General features: G+C 35.3%; 1 protein-coding gene across 1 annotated transcript in view; it reads right to left on the bottom strand.

Moving 5' to 3' along the window:
* Window positions 1-3,072: 3,072 nt before the first annotated feature.
* The window catches only part of LOC136982322 (ATP-binding cassette subfamily C member 4-like), a 67,623-nt gene continuing 46,669 nt past the window's right edge, over window positions 3,073-24,026 (bottom strand). The window contains exons 6-10 of the mRNA XM_067278798.1: window positions 11,730-11,893; window positions 6,093-6,218; window positions 5,417-5,666; window positions 3,335-3,448; window positions 3,073-3,207 (exon numbers count right to left, since the gene is read on the bottom strand). Coding sequence (XP_067134899.1) covers window positions 3,073-3,207; window positions 3,335-3,448; window positions 5,417-5,666; window positions 6,093-6,218; window positions 11,730-11,893 — 789 coding nt within the window. The remainder of the gene's footprint in view (window positions 3,208-3,334; window positions 3,449-5,416; window positions 5,667-6,092; window positions 6,219-11,729; window positions 11,894-24,026) is intronic.

Below are 24,026 nucleotides of genomic sequence, written 5' to 3'. Positions count from 1 at the left end.
AGAATTATATTTTATGTAGACAACATCGACAAAAAGGATGACAGATCAGATATAAAATTTAAAATTTGCAAATTTTAGATGTTGGTCCGGCATATCAACAGGAGTTTTTGACTTGCCGTTGAAATCATCGTATTTTCCTACAGTAATGCAGAATTTGATGTGCTTAAATGACATTTCTTTTGATGCTTAGAAAGTTCCAAGACTATTAATACTAGCAGCATATCATCTTTTTGTGCACTAAATACAAACACGAAAGACGAATTTTAGCGAGCACTCTGTATGACCATGGTTTTCACTGACCATGCCAGTTGAAAGCCTTTTTCACCAATCAAAAGACCCTACAGGCTCTTGAAACTTTCATCAGAGCAACGGACATTCTAAAGCATAACAGCTAGGCGGTACATACACATTTGCTTTGGCCCCATGGCAAGACAGCTGTTGGGGGCCTCTTCTCATATACTGGCAGTATTGTACACACGCTTTTTTTTTGTTACCTCCTAAGCATGGAGGCCTTGTCTTGTATACACACGCAACTGTATTAATTTGTTTTGTTTTATTTATTATGTTACCTGCTAAGCCATGGAGGGCTTTGTCTGTTTTCCCCCTAAGGGGCTGTTCATACGCGTTTTGTGTGTTGAGCACCAAGGCAAGTTAGCCGTTATGGGGCTCCTAATGCCTAAAGTTGTAGAGGCAGTCATTCTGTACACAATTATATGTTTGTAATTTGTATTCATTGATGTTATACAATTGGCTCTCGGGTGGCACGTTTTAGTCTCATATTTCACACTTTCCTGTCATTCTTTTCTTTTCTTCATTCTTCTTTCTTCTATAACTCTTCATATTTCTGTTTCCAAGGTTATACCTATTGGTGGAGGCCTTCTAATCCTTTGGTAAATGTAAAATGTAAAACTACAATACTAGCGACGTTGGAGCCGAAATTTTAAACGCGAAAACGTGTATGTCGGACGTTCAGCGCCTCTTTCCCGTAAGCCTAGAAGTTTGACAATGGTGTTTGGAAAGTCAATGGAATCACTCTCGACATTCCAAACGCCATTGTCAAACTTCTAGGCTTACAGGAAAGCGGCGCTGAACGTCCGACATACACGTTTTCGCGTTTAAAACTTCGGCCTCGCTACTGTTTACGACACTGACTGCAGGCAATGTTCTTATACAAACAATTGTTAACTTTTCCAGTCAAATAAATTTCGTGCTGTTATGCTTGTATGGATTGGTTACTACTTATTCTTGACCTTCGGATCTGACCACACCGCACAATATATGATGCATCTAATATCGCCTAGTGAGTGGGAAGTGATCACACTTCGTGGCACACTATTTCTCACTGTTTTCGTATTTTTATCACAAAAGCACAACGCATTGCCGTTACCATCCACCCGCCTACAGTACGTGGCTCGATGATTGTTTCATTTCGATATGTTTGCTTTCTTGTTTACAATGTTGTCGCATTGTCTGCAGAAGAGCACAATAGTCACGGTAGGCAGAATATTTATTATATTATGCTTACTGTAAATTTCGAATCGTTCCTTCCGATTTCCGGATCTGTGGACCGACAGAAAGAACACCTTAAACTTCTTACGTCTCTTAACGTCTAAAGAACACTTTATGACTTCTTGAACTCAGATTAAGTCCGTTTATTTAACAACTATTTACAAAATGTACAGTAATGCTTCTTGCTTCCTTCTGACAACACAGTCTTAGGCCAGGCTTGTTTCTCCATGTTCCAACGGTTGTGTTGCTTTATATGCAAGTTCTAGATTCGTTGGCCGATCAATCCGGAGGTGAGTCGGTAGCATTCTTGCGAGTCCACCTCGTACCTGTCTCTACTTGTCCAGGAAGTCTCAGGCTAACCGACATTTTCCTGAAAGCGTGTTCCAATGAGTGAAAACTTGAATTAGCTTGTCACTACTCGATAGGCCTCCTTGACACTTACTTTCATATATTCTGAAAATATTTCACAACCATTCAATACGGAAAACAATTGGTTACCTTGTGAAGAAGAAAACTTGCAATACTAGAAGCGAAGCAACAACATGTTTAGCGATGACTGTTCTTCGTGTACAGCTATATGACTGGCCCGTGATCTGTGTATGGAAGATGACAGACAAAAGGATTTTCTATGAAAAACTTACTGCTACTTAAGGGTTACAAAGCTCAGAAAACCCAGAAAGCTCATCGTAGCTAGCCCGTTAGTGAGGCATGAATCCACGATCAAACTCAGTGAACAGTGACCTAATCCACTCGGCCAATGTTGGGCAGTAAGGCGACAGCTAGAAGAATAACTTTAACGCTTTCCCACAGAAGATATCAGACCAGTTGTAAATTTCCCAAGAGTAGAATGGAAAGATGGATTGAAAACTAAACAAGACACCTTTTAACAAGAAGAATCGAATGCCCAATGTAACGATTTGATTCGTCTACTACTCGTTGTAATTGAAACAATAGATCTGGGCCGCAAAATCCTAGCCAATTTCGACAATATACGAGATTTCAGGCAGAAATCTTTGCAGGCCTTACAACACTCATTTTTTAAAATCAGTCCATGCGTATAATTACTATTGTAGTAAAGTTAATTGACGAAAATTCGTTAACGAATTGACATTATTTGTAAATTCGAGAGAATTTAATAATTAAATAAAAATTTTACAATGAATTGTAAAATTTTTTTTTATTTGTTTCCTGCGAACAACATCTATATTTATTCATAAAACAACAGCATATTAACAAACATACATATTACATTATTGCACAGTCTTACATCGATCGCAATGCATGCAATATTCTGCAATATTAACACAATTCTGAATGTAATAAAAAGTTTGTAGAGTTTCAAATGCTATGGCCATAAAATACAAACATTTCAGCTTGTATACAAGGTAGTTTGGAATTCTTCACAGAACAAGCAAGTTCCATACCAGACAAAATATTTTCTGCAATGAATAGATATCATAGTGCAGAGCAGCACAAGGACGACCTGCGATGAGTGAAATGTCTTTCTATATGACTTTCTAGATGAAAAGATTCTCCAATTTAAAAGTTAAACACGTGAAGAAATTACGAAAAATGTCCACTCGTCCAACTCATCAGTCGAACGTGAACGCTATACAAACTATTATCACAGATGCTGCTAACTATTTTATCACTTTGACAGATATAAGTTTTAAAAAAATCAAGTGAAATCATATCATTCTACATGAATACGTACCATAAATTAGAAATTCATGATTCATCTGCTTTAAAATTATCGAATTAAACAAATTGTAAAGAATATTATTTTTATTGCAGAACTTATATTCACTTTGAAGCCATGTCTTACTTTTTTCCAAGCAGTTGTGACACTATTCATCCGTATTTCGTATTCGGTTAAATTTTCTCCTTTTTCTACATTTTCCACTGCATTGTTCTCTTTTTCGGGAAGGAGGAGGAAATCCTAAATTAAAATTTCAAAAATGTTAGTGTTTTGAAATAACGTTTGTACACGGACTGGACATGAACTAGGCGATTAAGGAGCCAAGCTATTGCTCATGAGACCAAAATCGACTATGAGCGATTGAAATGCAATTTGATTTCCAACTTTTTTCGACGTAGAGCATTTTGCCTTAAGTTAGTACAACTTTTCCTCAGTAATTGATTAGTACTAGTTCTCGGAACAAGAGCAGTATGAATTCTTAGGACAGTGAACAAGCCAGTACAAGAACCAAAACAACTAATCTTTTACTTTTGGAACTGCCATAGAGTAATTAAAATGTCAGCCTATCATTCTGCAAAATCTGAAATTGATCCCGAGCATGCCACTTTCCAATAATTTTTTTCATGAGGATGTTTATTGAAAAGAACCCACCATAACTTACCTTCACCCTCCAGTCACTCACATTACGGCCTGTTCAAATTCATGATGGGCACAAAAACAGCGGTCTTATTGTCCAAAGAAAAAACAAAGTTTAAGAAAATAAACAAAAACGTAAAAGTTATTCGGTCTTTAGTTGAGAAATTCTAATTGCCTAACAGTGTTATCAAAATCTAGGTAACCTGATCAGAGTTTTCGAATAATTTTAGTCTAATACACAAAAAATAACACCTTTTACTTAAAGTTGAGATAATTTTAATGAGAAAACTAACGTTTTCGGCTTACTCAATAAGCCATCTTCAGGTTTTAACTTTCGAAAAAATGGAACATTATCATTCCATTAAAAAAATACAATTGTTTGAAAAAATTCAAATCATTAGTAACGGACAAAAAATAAAAACAAAAAGGAAGAACATGGCAATATAAATAAATAAATATACAAAAATAAATAAAAACAAAAAAGGAAGAACATGGTAATATAAATAAATAAATATACAATAAAAGCGTTATAGTGGGAATAAGAAGTAACAAAAAAATGAAAAATAAAAAATGAAAATAAAACTGATTCCACTGGTGATACTTTTTTAAAAAGAATGGCAGATTATCGAGGATGGACGCCAAAACAAGCTAAGACAAGCCTACGAGTTCGTGATACACTTCTTAACTACGAATTTCCAAGCTGTTGGTAGGCTGTCAGCGTCCCTCGCATTTATGCATGCGTCTCCCAACCTGCTTTTATAAATTTCAATTTTCTCTGCGGTGCCCGCTAACGTTGGGGAGCTCAAGGGTTTTACAATATCCGCTTCCTCCCTTTTAATTACTGAGCCTTGGGTCTGCGCGTACTGCGAAAGTACTGTTGCGTTGGAGCCTTTTTTGACGTCGTACTTGTGTTCCTTCTTTTCCCAAAATTTTAGTCGACTTGGTTTTGATTACTGGGTTTTAGTCAGTTACAAACGTCTGTATCCAAGACAAGTCGACATCACTGTGTTACGTTCTTATGTATTCAAAGGAATTTATTTGTTGCTTTTTTACAAGAATTCTGTTATCAAAATCTTACTCAAAATTATCGATTCCTAAAAGTACATAATTGTAATTTTGAATAATTCCGGCTAATACTAATATTTTTTAAAAATTTTGCTTGTGTATGTTCTTCATCCCGTGACATTCCTTAATCTTAATTCGAACTCGTTCCGAGAACACATTTTATGATGTGTGGTAACGTCGATGGAAGCGATTTCATCTACAAGTGATATCATATTTTAAGCTTTATTCAGATTAAATATCATTCTTTGTACCTATAAACTTTCCATTTCTGCGTTGAAAAAGTTTCAGTCTTATTATAAAACTTAATATAGAATATTGTTTATAACTTTGATTTTTCCCATCTAGGCAGGTTTCCGATTTAATCTTATTTATTTCTTGACAGGTTTTAATATTTTAAATCTTTATTTACAATAGTATTATTAATTAATATTCACATTCTCAAATAATTTCTAAATTACTATTGAAGTAATAAAGTTTAAAAATAAGAATTTCAAAATTGTTCGTTACCTGTATTCTCTTCAACGAAACCAAAATTTCTGCAACATAACTCACTGCATGGGAATATAGAGTAAGAATGTTGCTGAAGATGTACATCGAAAAAGTCATAGTGACGAATATAATTTGGACATTTAGTTGTCCTCCGTTTAAATAAAATGTGAGATACGCGAGGAGCGTAAATAATTTCGATATAGGATATGCCAATATGTACGATATTCCACTTGTATAAAAATACATTCGAATTTTTTTTATTTCTTTCCTGCAAGTATAAAGAGTTAAATAATATTAATTGTAGAACTCCAAAATTAATTATATAAACCATATTAGCATATCGAAATTACAATAAAACCTGTGTAAACTGGAATCGGATGATGTCGAATATATTTTTCAGTTTTGCAGGTTTATAAATATCTATAAAGGTAGTTAGTTGTTAAGTTCCAAACTTCTTTACCAATTGTTTATCCGAGGTAAAACTACATTAGAACAGAAACACTAAAAATAACCGAATAAAAATTACTTTACTTGTTTTCAATTTTTTTATTGTGATAATGTATGTGGTAGTTTCATGTTTTGAACAGGTTTTCTGAAACAGAAACATGCCTCTGAAACATTTTCCTCTTAGAAAGGTATTCGTTTTGTTTTACTTACGTTCTACACAGGTTTTACTGAATTTCATTGCACTTACACTCTTATTTTTTCTATCAATGCAGCATAAGGCAATTCCCAGGTGTACATCTTAATCAATCTCATATCAGCGATCATCTCGTTCAACAGATTCAGTCTTTCGTCTCCCAATATAGCTGCTTGTAATCTATTAGACAATAATATTTAGATATACCTAAATGTATACTTTCATGAAATTATTCAAATTTACATAATGAACTTATATTTTAAAACAATCTGATATTAAAGGGGTAGACCATCATTTATCAAGCAGTAAATAGAATATTACAAGTTTCGTTTATGATATTAGAATAATTTTTTATACTATTTTTCTGATCAGAGATAATTTCACGTATATAAATTTTACACAATAAAACAATAAATTTTTTTTATAATTTTTAAAAATTTGTTTACTTCATAGTAAACTTTCAACTTTCAATATTACAAAACCTAAAACAAATATTTTTGTTATGAAATGTCTCAGACTCGTTAAATATCTTAAAATTTGCGCAAATAATTGTCAATCAAAAAATAATAATGAATGAAACACGTTTTAATATACACAACTGTTATTGAAATGTACAAAACGAACCGGCAGTTCAATTTCTTTCTGGAATTTCAGTATTGGCAATGAAACTGTGTGTTATACAGTCATAAATTATGCTTTACTACGGAAATTACCCTCAGCACGAGTAGAACAAATTCCCGGCATCTTATTTGCCGAGAAAACTTTCATCTTTCATTAAAATTTTCGAACTCTCCAGTAGTCACTCTCAAATGTTAAATACACGTTAACCGTTGTATATCAAACATTCTCAAAACAAACATTTTGAAATCTTAAAATAAAATTCAGATACAAATCGAGAAACGTATTATTAATTTATATGAAAAGTACTGTACGAATCACAAAAAACAAACAATCGTAACTAAATATAAATGAACATATGTCAAAAAATGAATAATACAATCACAATAATGAAAATAAAAAAGGTCAATCTTAGTTACAAAAAGCATTAAGTAAGTATTAAGTTATGAGTCATCGTATTTTTCCTCTTTAAACAATATACGTTGTACTTCCGACGCCGTTGACATGTTGTCAGCATCTATGGGATTCAGACATTTATTTCCTAACCTTCTTTTGTAAATTTTAATCTTCTCCGTGTTTATTGATAAAGACAATGAATGTATTGGATGATGTCCGCTTTCACCCATGTTACTACCGAGCTTTTTGTTTGTGTCATTTTACACATTAAAATGCCGTGCAATTTCGTCCTGTTTTCACATTGTATCGTAGTTTCTATTTGTACACGAGATTACTATTGTGACACTGATATAGTCCTTCTTCAGTTCTAACTGTCTGTTTTCATACGGTATTCTATATTCTCTGATCATTTTTTATTTGTTTTTTATCATTTCTTAATTAAAAAATTGTATATCATGAATCGCCCTAACAAACACCACTTTCAAATCTTTATGGTCTGCTTTGAGGCATTTTAAAGGGATTTTTTGCTTTCTTTGAATCCTGAAGCAGCCGCAAATCAAAATTAAATGAAAGAATCAACACGTTTTATACGTTCCTAGTTGTTCCGTATCTTCAACAACAAAATGCATTTTGTTGTTGAAAGTGCCTATGGAAATATATTTACTTCATTCGAAAATGACATCTTGTGAGAATCGAACAACGTAAATAAAAACAACTCGATGATGATCTCATCAAATGCCAGTATATATCAACTTTCTGACCTGAGAGAGTGTCAACTTATGCTTTCTCAGAGTTGATAGAGACACATTATGACACTGTTCTCTCCACTTTTATTCACCTCTGGGGCATTTGCAAATTTGAATACGACAAAGAACGGACGATTTTAGTCAGTCAGTTGGATTAGAATTTATGTGCCTTCTTATTCATTAAAATTTACGATTGTGTGCTTTATCTGCATTTCATATTGAGTGCTAACTGATGCAAGATACATCATCTGACATCAAGGCTCTAAGCATCAAGAATTGCTTTCCTTGCTTCTTGTTGTGGGATATTTTTGCCAGGATCTTTCATGTATTGAAAATTGCAAACCTTCGCTGTCCACGATAATAGCTCATGTAAGCAGAAATACTTTTTCTTACGTAGAGGTATATCGTACTGTACAAACTACCTTGATGTCTAATAAATGTTTAAGTGTAGCTAACGGTGCTGAGTGACTTCTTCCAACTGATTCTTTCATCTGTTACCTCATCCTCTTACCTTTAGTCTTACATACTAGACTGTGTTATTGCTATTCACAAAAATGCTCAAAACATCTATTAGTAGGCGTAACCTACTTAGTTTCAGAAATTGTCCAGTGTAATCACTTACATTAACCCGACAAGAAAGCTCAAAATGCCGTCGAAATAATACAACTGGTGTCTTTAGATCATGAAGGCCATAGGACTCCACACTGGTGTCTGAGATAAAATGGATAAATTAAAAAGTTCATATGGGAATAGAGATGAAGACAAGAGAGGAGACAACCTTTCTAGAGGCGGAGACAGTTAAAAGTTCACAAAGACATGAGAATGAAGGTGGTACAGAAATATCAGGATTTCAAAAAGCTTATGGTGCTAAGATTCAAACAAGAAACATATTAGCTTAGATTGCAGCGATTTTATACTTGCATGCAACCAAAGGACAAAGACGACATATGCAGTTAGCTTATAAACATATGCAAACATATGCAGTTAGCTTATAAACATATGCAAACATATGCAGTTAGCTTATAAACATATGCAAACATATGCAGTTAGCTTATAAACATATGCAAACATATGCAGTTAGCTTATAAACATATGCAAACATATGCAGTTAGCTTATAAACATATGCAAAGCATGACTGCAGGCAGCATTCATACAACGATGATAGAAAAATAATCAGACAAACGACAGTGCATACAAGATCTCAACGGGATAAATGGCAAAATTAAGAGACAAGCGACTCCTGCAAACCCTACACATTCGATCAAGCGATATAAGCCGCAATAAGCGACGAAAAACAATATAAGAACTGACCGACAAACATAAAACGATTGTGAAAGTGGAAGGTAACTCTGAAAAAACTACTATAGAACCAAATATAGAGGTAAATGTTGCGCTGTCGAATACAGAGAAAAATAAGGGAACTAAGAAATGAAGAAAACCGTGAAAACGATGATAGATGCATGAATTAGTTAAATGATTGTGGAAATTTTCGAGATACATCAAAAAATAGAAATCTACGATCGAATTAATCATATTGTGGTCTCAGGAATAAAGAGCACAAATACAGAAAGATATTCTATGAGGATGATATCCTCTTGTCGCGCAGACAAACAAATAGATCGTTTACTTATTTTCCAAAAAAGGGATATCAGACTTTCAAACCAAGAGAATTCCGATAGTAATTAAGAATCAAATCTGGCGAATCTTACATGACGTCAGGATATAGAAATGTTTCAGTAGAGCGAATGAACCAATTGTCATTCCATTATTCACTATGTGAACAGATAAATAAAGTAAACTAGCAAATCTGCAATATGAATGCAAATAACAAAAAGAAAAAAGAATAATTCACGCAAACCTGATCCAAACAATCTCGCTAAGGATTAATTTTCAATAGAGCGACCACGATTTACAACCATTTACGAAGACAAAATTAAGTAGGATGAAAGGCAGAAGTGTATTAAATAGCAGATGAAAACAAACAGTTAGAACTGAAGAAGGATTATATTGCTGTCACAGTGTCACTTATAGTAACGTTGTGTACAAATAGAAACTGCGATAGAATGTCGAGAATAGACAAAATTGCACGGCATTTTAATATCTAGGATGGCGCAAATAAAAAGCTCGGTAGTAACATGGGTGGAAGCGGACATCATCGATACAATACACTCATCAACTTTAGCAACAAACACGGAGAAGATTGAAATTTACAAAAGCAGGTTAGTGAATAAATATCTGAATGCCAGAGAAGCTGACGACTTTTCAACGACTTCGGAAGTACAGTATATTCTTAAACGGGAAAACAAAAATTCGATGACTCATAACCTAATATTTAAGGCCTTTGCAACCAAAATTGAACTTTTTGATTTTCATTATTGGCATTGGATTATTCATTTTTTGATATTTGTTCACTTAGTTACAATTGCTTGTTTTTTGTGATGCGTACCGTACATTTCATCTGAATTTATAATACGTTCCTTGATTTGTAACTATATTTCTTCCCAATGTATGAAAATTTTCGTTTTGAGAATGTTTGATTTATAAGTTGTATTTTACGTTAGACGGTGTCTTATGGAGCAGGCCGAAAACGTTTATAAAGAATGAAAGGTTTTCATTCTTCACAAGCGTTAAAGGAGAGTGTTGGAAAATTTAAGTGTTTTCTTCAGGTACTTCTTTCATCGTTTCGACAACAGCGTTCCTGTAGTGTACTAGTATTTTGAATGTTGTCAGAACCCAGCCAATCCTAAGACTGACCTACCAGTGGTTAAAAAATTCGAGATCAATCCGATTTTTTCCCATAATATCGTATGTAGGGCTCTTAGACCAGAAATATCTATAGTAGTGTTTTTAAAGTTGTTTTTTAAAATTATTTTCATTAAACTAACATTAAACATCAAAGCATACTTCTTTAAATCCTCTGCCAAACATTAATATAACTTAAAGTTCAAATATATTTAAATAGTTCCTTCATCGAGATATCGTTCTTGTAAACCAATTCTATGCTGGATACAGGCAGATATGAAGTCAGAGGATTTTGCATGCTTTCATGTAATTTACTCATTTTGGCAAAAAATAACAGAATGAGTAAGTTATGTAAAAGCTAAATGTTGCAGAAAATGCCGTACATTTTACAGCAGCACAATTTGCTATACCTTTTGATTTGTTTTGGATGCATTTTATCAATCCGCTGATGATACGGTGTCTGATTATACAATGTTGAGAGAGAATGAAAAACCTACAAAACTCTTGATTGACACATTATTACACTAAAGGAACATTCGCCATGATTCATGTGTGTTTTATATTTATGCATAATATTACAAAAATTATAATGCTCAAAAGTTTTCAAATACATTTTTTCGCTTCCAAAAACAACTATTTTCTTGTTTTACTCAGGCCCGCCGTAAGCGGGAGTGCAAGGCGTGCACCGCACGCGGACGGCACGTCCAGGGGGCGGCAAATTGGTATTGCTGGCAAGCTCAGCGGAGGTAGTCGTACTTAAACAGGGGCGGTATTGCACACGGGCGCTCAAACAGCTAGCGGCGTTGCTGGTTTTACTTTTCTATCCTATAATAAATACGAGGATGTTTTATACATAACATAGTCACAATGGATTCGGTCAGGACCGTAATACGGTCGAATGATATGTTGTAGGTATGTTGGCACCATTCCGCTTTTGTGAAACATACATCTTATAAAAATTACTGGGTTTCTCGAATCCATTCAAGCTGGGTAGCCAGATCAGTAAGCTGACATCATAGCTACCCAACTATCTCTAACATCAGCTAATGCAGCATAAATTTCAATTAAATACATAACATTTATATATCTTAAATATCTGAATTTCATATATATTAATGGTTATTAAATTATGAATGATTTCATTATTTTTAGTTATTTTACAATAATACTATCTAAAATAATAATTACCTCAATTTTGAATATAGTTTACTCAAAGCAATTTGTATAGGAAGAAAGAGAAATATGACTAAGAATCCAATTAGAATTGTCCATCCATAATATTTCCACAAAATGGCTATCGAAGTAATGATGAAAAAAGGCGATGTAAATACAAGTGAAAAAAAGGTAACTTTCTGTAATAAATGAAAATGATATATATGTTACAGTTAAAACCCACCTTTAGTTAGAACGCGTTTTAGCTAGTTGAAACTAGTTTATACTGGATGTCTTTGTTAAAACTCGTTTTGTGTAGTTAAAACTAGTTTTAAGTCAAATTCATTTTTGACTAGAAGTAAATTTTAGTTTTAACTACACAAAACGAGTTTTAACAAAGACATCCAGTACAGTGGCGTAGCCTGGGTATCAGCCGCCCGGGGCGGAAGAAAATTTCGCCGTTCCCTTATTTAGGTATCTCAATTTAAAAGACTAAAATATACAGTAATTCTAAAGAACTTTTCAGCAAGAACAATCATCATTATTGTGTATTCTACAGGTTCAAATTTTTACAAGATATTATCATTATTTATTATGAAATTTTGCCGCCCCCTAAAAGTGCCGCCCAGGGCGGGCCGCCCCTGCCGCCCCCACTACGCTACGCCACTGATCCAGTATAAACTAGTTTCAACTAGCTAAAACGCATTCTAACTAAAAACGGGTTTTGACTGTAACATATAAACAAATAATTAATAATTTGATCAAAATTAATATAAATTTGAGTTTAATTATTTTGGAAATCATAAAATAGCCCATATCATGAACCTATTAAGATGCATGTACTACTTTTATTTTTACAGTACAAGATCTTAATATTCGAACCTACATTACCAGGTTGAAGATTATTGAATATGGTGGATTACTGCGTTTTGGTATTTTCAAAAAATTCAATAAGTTATGTGTGTTCTCAGTGTGACAGATGGTACATTTTTTTTTTCATTTTTGAATCGTGTGTCTCCACTTTTTTATCAGCGGGAAGATTACAGAGAGCATGTCCATGTAGTTTTAGAATAGTTGATAACTTTGTATAACTTAATGGAATATGTTCTTGCATACAATCCATATGGAACACCAGGGATCGGTAAACTGAGAATCTACCGAGGAAATGAACAGGAGTACCTAAAATGAATGAGAAACTAGAAGTGTCCAAGAGCTGAAACAGCTATTTGACGAAGCCGTCGTCAATAACTGGAAGAGAATTTACAGTAGTATATAAATCCGTCTCTTTCTCTTTGCGAATATTTAAATAATATCAGTTTAATGAAGATTTTACTCGTTATTAGAATTTACAAGTTTTTTTATAAAACGCATTTCTACACCGATAATTAAGCTTTTGGCGCTTTATAATCTATAATTTTATATCTATATCTATATATAAAAATGGACGAGTTTGTGCTTATATTTCCTTCTGCAGCCAAAACTACACATCGCACATGAATGATGTTTTGTGTGGTAATAGCCCCAAGCTTGCCATCGTGCACTATGGTGGTTGCGTCTCGATAGCTATAAGGGTGTTGGAGATATGGGGGTTGAAATTGGTTAACTTCGAAAACGAGTTACGCTTCAATGAGAATGTTCCAGTTTTTTCTGGACAGTTCCAGAACCTAGAGGTGAAATTTGGTACACAGTTAGAATATGTCATAAAAACGCACACTAAAAAGGGATTTTTCGAAATTCCCCCGCAGGGGGGAGACAGAGAGCATTAACCTGAAGAATGGCTTCTACTGTACTATTTTAAATGCAAATTTTTGTATTTAACTACGTTTTAGTAGGGTACGCAATGAAAATGAACACTAAGAAAATATTTTTTGAAACCACCGCGGGTAGAGGGAGAGCATTAAGTCTTAACCTGAAGAACGGCTTCTACTGTACTATTTTAGATGCGATTTTTTGTTTTTAATTACGTTTAGTCTTAATTGAGTACTTAAGGATATTAAATTGATAACATTTCAGACATTGTTATAAGTATTTTTTATATATTTTGATTTTTTAACCAAATGTTCGTACCGTTTTAAATTCCAATTTCTTTTTGCATATTGATTCGATTATAGAACGATTGTAAACGTTTCAAAAAATTTTTCAAATTAAAAACAGTTGGTTTGATTCCCAGAAATTCTCATTATTCTCAGCAGCAGGTGTTAAATAACATTTACTATGGTTGTTGAAATATTGAATGTGAATAGAGTTTGCTTGCAAAATCCGTCCGAGCGAAGCCGCAGGTAACAGCTAGTAATAACATAAAACATTTATATAAAAAAATCTCACAACAGATGTCGCCGCAGGCAATAAAATTCATCTGTTATGAATAATAATATAACAGAAATTTCTAAGTAAAATCTCATAACAGACAGCAAAGTTACGTAACTCTTTGCTAGATTTTTTCTCATATAAGAATTATCTTGATTCGTCACAATAAACTCATTAATGCTGATTCAGCTAATACAACCCTGACAAATAAAAACCCATGTCTTTTCAATCAATCTCTACCTTATTATTCAATAACAGCAAACAGAAATATTTTTTACACTTATAATTATTTTATATTAGAAGGCATTCATTAAAACGAAAGATTTTTATATTAAAACGTTGCATGTTGACAATACACGAAAAATCCCACAAGGAGTTGTTTAACTTTCTGGTCAATATTTATTACTAAACGTGGCACCATCTATTATATTTCATTTGAAATATTTTATATTTTTAATTATTAATGGGCTTGAGTGAAGTTGGATGGCCTGGCTCTGGTAAACACAAAACAACTAATGGATATCTATATTATTCCAGAGGTTCAGATCTAACTGTAAGTCACAGATACGGAACTGCTATAATAGTTTCAAATAAATTAGCAAAATAAGCCATCGACTATGTGCCTCTCAGTGACCGAGCTATGTTAATTAAATTACAAACATACAGAGTAATGAACATAATTCAAACTTATGCTCCAACTAATAGCAAACCTGACACAGATGTCGAACGATTCTATAACGATCTTGACCAAGCGCTCAGTATTACTAAGAATGAAGAAATAACCATAATATTGGGAGACTTCAACGCCAAGTTTGGTTCAGGTGCTGAGGGAGATGTCGTTGGGGCATACGGCCTGGGCGAAAGAAACGATCGAGGAGACAGATTGGTTCAGTTCTGTATTGAGAACCAACTAATTGCATCAGACACCTTTTTTTCGGTTACATCCGATAGATTATACACATGGCGATCGCCGGCTGATGGTATCCAGGAAATCGTGAGGAACCAAATAGATTTTATACTAGTTGGGAGTGTTCTTCGCTTGGAATTCAACAGATATAAGATAAACACGATCTTGTTTAAAGCCTGCATGAAATCGTTACAAAAGATAATTAATACAGATGACTTGTCAAGTAGGCTTGCATTATCATTATATAATAGATCTCAGAAGACAAATACTAATCGGAACTGGATTACCCAACTGTCTCATATACTCAACGAATATGGATTTTCCATCGAACTAGTTTTCGATTATCTCAGAAATAATAATCAACATATAAACCAATTAATGCATAGAGTTATAGAATATTCTATAGTTCAGGATACTGAGGATGTTCGTAATAGAAGCAACAAGTATTACTATAATTTCCTCTTTAACTATCCGTTTATTAACAATTATATTTTTACGAACTTGTCTTTTCAAGTTAAAAAATTTTTCACCCAGATGAGACTCAATCAAAGAGGACTTATATTAGAAGGTAAATATTTCGAATATGCCCATTCTACTTGTCCAAACTGTAAAAAAATAATATCAAAAATTCATTTATTTTATGGTTGCGACTTTGATATAGAACAAGACTCAGAGACCACTGGAGATCAAAATGTCAACCAAAGTCTAGAGAGTTATATGTATGATAAGTTTAACCAGGCTACCACTAACGAAATTTTTAATTTCTATAATGGCATTAAAAGACTGTTGAATGTAAAATCTTAAATATCATATGTTATTTCATATATTGTAGATATGTTTGATCTTTTGTAATTGAATGTTTGTTTCCATCTATTATTAATGTTATGTATTCCCTTGTAACAGGCGATCGCCTATTATGTTAATAAATTGATTTGATTTGATTTGATTTTATACTAGTTGCACGGAGATTTAAGAAATTTATAAAATCTGTTAAAACATATCCAGGTGCAGATGTCAATAGTGATCATAACCCAGTAGTAATAGAATTCAAATTTCGACGTTCTACTGATGTTGTTGAATGAAAAGGAACAAGGCGAATCGATATACACTATCTGCCCAAAGTACCTGGACACCAAGTGGTACGGACTTGGAGAGTCCTGAGGCCTAATATGATATTGGTCCTCCTTTTGCATCGATGACAGCCTGCACACGTCTAAGGAGACTTTCGACTAGTTTTTGATAGGTGGCCATCGGAATTGACTTCCAGGCATCCATCACAGCTGAAGTGAGTGCTGGCAGTGAGGATGGTCGAGGTGTCTGGCTACGTAATCTACGTCTTAATTCATCTCAAAGGTGTTCTATGGGATTTAGATCGGGGCTCTGAGATGGCCAGTCCAGTTTTTGAACACCCATTTCTTCAAACCATGCCTGTACAAGTCTCGATGTGTGAATGGGGCAATTATCCTGCTGGAAGAGAAATGGGCCTTCCCCAAAATATTCCCATAGAGTTGGGAGAGCAGCATTGTCCAGAATATCCACATTCATCTTAGAGTTCATGTTTCAGTCAACGGGAACTAAGGGACCCAGGCCAAACCATAAAAACACCCCCACACCATGATGCTGCCACCACCAAACTTTACAGTCGGGCACAATGCAGTCACGTAACAAGCGCTCGCCAGGCATCCGCCAAACCCAGACGCGTCCATCGGACTGCCAGATTGTAAAGCGAGATTCATCACTCCAAAGAACTCTTTTCCACATGTCCACAGTCCAATGACAGTGAGCTTTGCACTATTGAAATCGACACTCCTGGGAGTGATGTTCGAGGAGTGAAATTCTGGGAAGTGATGTTCGGCTTGTGAGCGGCTGCACGACCATGGAATCCTAGGTTTTTTAACTCTCGATGAACAGTCCTGGTGCTAACACTAACACCTAATGACCTTTGGAACTCCTGAGTGATTTCAACAAACGAGGATCTGCGATTTTGTTTCACTACCGTTTTCATAGTTCTACGGCTGCGTTCACTAAATTTGTTTGTTCTGCCACATCGTATTTTTCTAGTTTCACTCCTTTGACGTTTCCACTTCACAATTACATCACTCACAGTGGATTTTGGCTTCTGTAGAATGTCCGAAATTTCAAGAACTGATTTCACACAAAGGTGGCATCCCACTATAATGCCACGATCAAAGTCATTAAGCTCCTTTGACTTACTGATTGTCTCACAAACGCATAAATTTGACCTGACAAACCAGTAATTTATACCTTTTGGTTATGCATCAAAGACAACGCCGGATTAAGCCTCTACCGGGCTCTAGACAAAATTTAAATTGGGACCCCATTTAAATAAGTTGCTTCTAAACAAATCTTATATAATGTGACATTAGCGTAGCTAGCATGGGTGACATCCGGTGCGGATATCGTGGTGTCACCCCAAGTCACACCGTAGTGTCACCCTTTTTAACTCTTTTATAAAACACTATTGAATTGTAATATCTTCGCACTCGAGCAACTTGAACGCTACATCGAATATGCGATGTCGCGACGTATAAGTTTAGATTTAGAAAATAAATCATAACCATACATCAGTACTACCACGAGAGGCGGCCCCAGGAATATTTCTAGATGGTGCGAGAGATCTCGTGGTGCACATTACTTCTGACGCACGGGTGGCTGTTGACCTTTTTTTTTCTTTTAGATAATGGCTAGTCGAGCGGAGCTTAGTAGGAATTATTAAATACAGCCTTTTCTGTCTTATCTAATTTTTTAAATAATTTTTAACTCGTTTTGAAACAGAGAAATCTTCTGCACTGAAGCCGGGACCCTCCGAATTACGGGCCCTAGACATTTGTCTACTTTGCCTATTCGATAATCCGGCCCTGATCAAAGACCATCACATTCCAGATCCACTTCTTCAGGGGGTGTACAGATACTTTTGGCCAGATAGTGTAGATAAAATAAAAGATCCTGAAATAAGGAAAAAGATTGGCCATAAATACGAAACGCTTGTTGAAAGAAACACACCACCACAGCAGGAACAAGTAAATAAAACCTAGAATGAAATAAGTAACAAGATCAATCATTTACAAGAACACAACATCGGATTCACTGAGACTAGAAAGAGATAGGGATTGATGACATCAGAAATTTTGGAGCTTATGGACAACAGACAGAAACATTAAAAAATGATGAAAAATACAGAGAGTTAAATAGACACAAAAGAAAGAAATGCAGGGATGCAAAAGAGGAATGGATGTCCGATAAATGAAAAGAAATAGAACTGTTACAAGAAAAGTATGACACATTCAACATACATAAAAAAGTAAAAGGTATGACTAACCGGTACAGAAAACAACCTGGATCAATTCTTAAAGATAAGAACAATAACATAGTCATAGGCGTCGAAGAAAAACTGAAACGATGGAAAGAATATATTGAAAAACTTTTCGATGACAGAAGACCTGACCTGAGAAGAAGACCACCTACAACTGATATTAACGAAGAAATTCCTGAAATTACAAAACAGGAGATTGTTTGTGTCATAAATATGCAAAACAATGGCAAAGCTACAGGACATGACAGCATTCATTCTGAAGTTCTGAAAGCTATAGCAGAACAAGAGGGTACAGGGTTGAAATTACCAACCGAATTCTTCAATACCATTTATAAATCTGGTAGAATACCCAGAGACTGGCTAAAGTCCACCTTCATTCCTATACCCAAAAACATTGGTTCTTCTCGGTGTGATGACTACCGCTTGATAAGTCTAATGTCTCATGTGCTCAAAATCTTTTTAAAAACCATCCATAGACGTATATACAAGAAATGTGAACTAGATATTGATGAAACAGTTTGGATTTTTCGTAGTGGGCTTGGTACACGACAGGCACTCTTTTGCTTAAACGTATTAGTTCAAAGATGCAGGAATATAAACGCCTATGTTTATGCCTGGTTTAAACTATCGTAAAGCTTTTGACTGTGTAAATCACCAAAAGATGATGGAGATCTTAACATCAATTGGCATTGACAAAAGCAGTCTGCGTGTCATCGGCGAACTCTATTGGCATCAAACAGCAGAGGTCAGATTTGAAAAAGAAACTTCTGAAACTTTCTGAAACTACGTTAATTAAGAGAGGAGTGCGCCAAGGTCGTGTGCTATCCCCCTTCCTCTTTAATATATACTCAGAGGCTATATTCAAGGAAGCGTTGGAAGACAGTGATTGTGGGATCAAGGTAAATGGCAAATTAATTAACAACATCAGATACGCGGATGACGCAGTGGTTATAGCAAATAGTCCGGAAGAATTACAACAACTGATGGACTGTATTGTCGAATACAGTGAACTGCACGGTCTCTTTATGAATTTTACCAAAACCAAACTTCTTGTGTTCTCAAAATCAAGGAAAAATGCAAATCTTGTCATTTACAGGAACACTATCGAGCAGGTATCATCTCTCAAATACCTCGGCACAATAATAAACGAACAATGCGACCAGAGTAAAGTAATAAGAACAAGGATCGAACAAGCCAGAACATCGTTTATGAATAAGAAAAAAATTTTTATTAGATCCGATTTGAGTTTATGTCTGAGGATTCGAATGTTAAGGTGCTACATCTTCTCTGTCCTGCTGTATGAATGCGAAAGTTGGACTCTAGACCCCCAAACTGAGAAAAGAATTGAAGCTTTCGAAATGTATTTGTACAGACGAATACTTCGAATATCATGGGTGCAAAAGATTACTTATGTTGAAGTCCTGAACCGCATGAACAAACAAACAGAACTCCTGCTGACCATCAAGATCAACAATCCATATAATAAGTTGTGGTCATATAATGAGAGAAGAGAAATATCGAATACCTAGACTAATATTAGAGGGAAAAATACAAGGAAAAAGTTCTGTTGGGAGGCCAAATAATCATTCGTTGAAAGACATCACAAGGTGGTTCAGGAGAACATCCTTGATGGAGAACATCCGGAAGACATCTATGGAGAGATTCCGAACTGCTACATCGAGGACAACGTTAGCTATATAGATCTCCTACCTTCGACAGGAGATGGCGCATTAAGAAGAAGAATTATTATAAAATGGCAAAAAGCTTATTTCGAAAATAAGGATGAGTTTTATAAAACCTTGTAATAATAAACAGTAAAATCGTCATTATCTCCGACCTTACTCGAGACACGACAAACAACTCCTCCGCTATCTCCTCACTACTTGAACTTTAACCACCAAAATTAAATAGCTTTGATCCCTTAACACACAAACCTTCCTGCAAAATTTCAGAAATTTTCGACAAAAACACGGAAATTATTAAGCTTCAAATAGTGAGAACAAAATCGAGAACCACCACACTAACATCCATACATAGAGAAATAATTCCAGATTTTTTTTCATCTCTGGCTGTTTCGAGGTCCACTGACTCCAAAAATGTATATAGCTTAGGTGGGCTCATTTAGGATTGATGGACATATTTTCCCTCTGTTATTTATAACAGAGTGAGGAAAGTGAAAGTTATCAGGAAACGAGAAAAGGCATTACGTTTTGACTGTATACAGCAAAATGTAAAATTCACAACAAGCATTATAGTGTAAGATTCCATATTTGCCCAAAGTGTGAGAAATTTGCTTTTCATCAAGAGGTCAGTAACTAGAGCAAAATATCAACAAACCCTTTAGGAAAACCTGTTACCATCATTTATTTATTAATTTATTTATTTAAAGATGGGTGAAAACTCAGGACTACTTATGGGTATTGCCCGAGTATGAAGAGGGAAAAAAGGCGATTTAAGAGGAAGCCGAAGGGAAAGAAAGGAGAATAGGAAAGTGGATATAAAAAGAAGGTCCATGGGCGTTTTGCCGATTTTATAAAAGAAACATAAATTATGTACAAGCGACTCTAGGCCGTTTGAACAATACCTAAAAATACACAAAATATAACCCTACAATCTTATGCCTGAAATTAATATGATACAAATATTTACAGTCATGTGCAGTCATTGATCACAAAGCAATTACATACAAAGCGAGGACACACGATTGTTTGTCGTTACACATTGCAGATACACTCCAAAAGAAGCAATAATATATTGCACATACAGTGTTGTGTACAAAAGAAAACAAAGCACCGCCTAACTCCGACTAAGAGTTATTCAAAATGAACAGTACACGGTACAATTATAATGTGTGCACGAAGGTTGAAAGCACAAAACAGTACTTAATACACAACGAAAGTTGAAGCAGTTCTTTCATGTGAAGCTAGGTTCCAATGCTCTTGTTTCTGTAATGAATGTAGTAAGTTCCTTAAATAGTTCACCATTAGATACTAGGAACCTTAAAGGGCATAGCCAATTATGACCATATTTCAAAGTCTTGTGGATGAGCCTTGTTCTGTTCCTGTTGTACGTATTGCACTGAAAAATGAAATGTTCCACGTTTTGAACAGAAGAACTATCGCACTCACAAATTCATCCTCGCCGTGCCCGAACCTATGTAAATAGTATTTAAAGTAACCATGGCCGGTGAGTGTTTGTGTTATGGCACTATTTAACTCTAAGTGTTTCGTGCGAAGTCTCTCCAGAACATTTGGAAGAAATTCAAATGTGACTCTTCCTGTTTCACCCTTGCACCATTCGGCCTGCCAAAGAAGCGTAGCAGTGTTCTCGATCAAAGTCCTGATATTGTTGTAAGTAAGATAAGGATAGATGATCTCCCCTGTTTTCTTGGCATGTTGTTTTGCTATTCTATCGGCCTGTTCGTTCCCTTGCACTCCGCTCTGTCCCCTAATCCAGGAGAAGCTTACCTTGAAGTTCCTCATGTCTTGTAAGACTTCATGTATAAGATTGGTCGTACGGCACTGTTTCTTATACCCAATAATCCTTTGTAATGCAGTTTGATTATCGGTGCAAATTCGTACGTGTCCCTTATGATTTTTAAGGTCTCGAATATATACCAGCGACCGATATATGGCAAACAACTCTGCTTCAGGCACGGTACAATAATTGACCAATTTAAAACCAGCTGTGTACTTAAAGTTGGGATTGCCATGAATTGAATAAACAAAGGAAGCACCAACATTCTCCCCACTCTTCGACTCTGTGAAAATAAAGTGCTTAGGGAACGAATTGTCATAAATATATGTGATAAACACATTCTTATTCCTTGCAGGGTGAGCATAATTGGTCTTTTCTTTGAAACTTCCTTCTTGCTCAAAGGTATTGAGAAGATCCCAATCAAGGTTGGGCAGGCAACCAATGTTGGCATATTTAGTCAGTTCGTTAAGATTTTCTGTTGTGATCAAAATGTTGTCTAAAGTCTAGGTCCATGTCGGTATTTTGGCTTTGAGGTATAAGGGCATGATACCGCTAAAACCTGCAGTGCTGCATTTGAAGTGGACCTCTACGCTCTGCAGAGCCGAAGCAATAATGGTCTATGCATTGTCTATAACTTACGTTTAATATTTATTATGTCTACTCTCTCTTTCCAGAATGGGGCACCATATAAAATGACAGGCTCAATACAGGCCTTGTAAGCTTCCTTATTGTCCTCCCGTTGAATCCCCAATCTCTGTGGGCCAAGCTAAGCAAAGCGTTAGTAGTTTTTCTAACTTTGCCTGCAACATAGTCAATATGTTTCGTCCAAGTGAGGCTTTGATCGATCATTAGTCCTAGGTACTTTATAACTTTTACATTTTTATCAATAATACTGTTACCATTCATAGTAATATTAAAGGCTTTTTGCAGCTGTTTTTCTTTTGTGAGGACCATGTTCTCGCATTTATCGTAGTTTATTTCGAGTTTGTTTTCTTTACTCCATTCATATATCTTGTTTAGTATTGTATTGGCCTTTTCTTGAAGTCTTTTGCCGTTCTTATTTGAGATCATAAGCACCGTATCATCGGCATAACTCTGTAACTTTCATTGATGGCAGTTATTCTCATTCAACTTAAGTAAGTCATTACAAACGATGTTCCACAGGCTCGGGCCTGACCTCGAGCCCTGTGGACATCCTCTATTAATTGAGCGGATAATATCTGCCCTTTTGTGATACACACCAGCAGTTCTTTCTGACAAATAACTCTGAAGAGTTGCACAAAGATTTCCAGGGCATATAGCTTCTTTTAACTGATTGAAAATCGTTGGCCACTATATGGTGTTAAATGCATTGCGGTAGTCTATTGTAATGATGGGAGCATGTTCGTTGCGACTCCAAGCCTGTTTGATGAAATGTATAAGAGAGTGAATTGCATGACAGGTAGAGCGGCCCTTGACAAATCCAAATTGACCTTTATGCATCCATTTATTTTGGTATAGGCAATAATTAATTCTATCAATAAGTAACCTGTCTAGAACCTTTCTGGGTACAGACAAAAGACTTATGGGCCTATAATGGTTCGGTTTAAAATGCGAGTCAGAACCCGGTTTGAGTATGAATTTAATAGACGCTTGTTTCCATATTTTCGGAAAATGTCCCTTTTCGAGACTTATTGAATGTGTACACAAATGCCATTGGCACAGAGTTGAATGTATGCTTAAGCATCTCTGGGGTCACCCCATCAATCCCAGGTGCCCTCTTCTTTTTAATAGTCTTGATCGCCCTCTGAACTTCGTTAAAGGAAAATGGTCTATCCTCGTCCGTGGTAGGAGAGTTAGAGGTTTTATTCCTAATCCTTTCTTGGTTACTATTGTTCTCTTCCTCACAATCAATAGGGAAGTGTGTGTCTAACATATAGTTCACAGAGTCATGGTAGTCTTGTGTGTAAGTACCATCCGTTTTTACTATGTTGGCCGGTATTTCGTTGCCAGTTTTCTGTTTGCATACAACATAATAAGGCTCGCTCCACACATTTTGTTTACTGACACTGGTGCAGAAATCTTGCCATTCTTTGGTGCGTGTTTTATTTGTATCCATTTTATACCTATTAAAGCAACTTAAGTATTTTTGTCTTTTTCGCGCTTTCCTATCTGGGTCTGTCTCTATCCGGAACCTCTTTTGTAATTTACGTGTTTTCTGTCTCTGTTCGGCGAGGTCCTCATACCACCAATAATCCCCTTTTCTGTTAATCTGTTTAAATTTCGTAGATAAGTGGCATGCTTCGATAATGGAAATACAGTAGAGCGT

The sequence above is a fragment of the Centruroides vittatus genome, unplaced genomic scaffold, assembly GCF_030686945.1.
Source record: "Centruroides vittatus isolate TY-2023 unplaced genomic scaffold, ASM3068694v2 contig_82, whole genome shotgun sequence".
NCBI classification, from domain to species: Eukaryota; Metazoa; Arthropoda; class Arachnida; order Scorpiones; family Buthidae; genus Centruroides; species Centruroides vittatus.
This window is presented reverse-complemented; position numbering and strand designations above follow the sequence as displayed.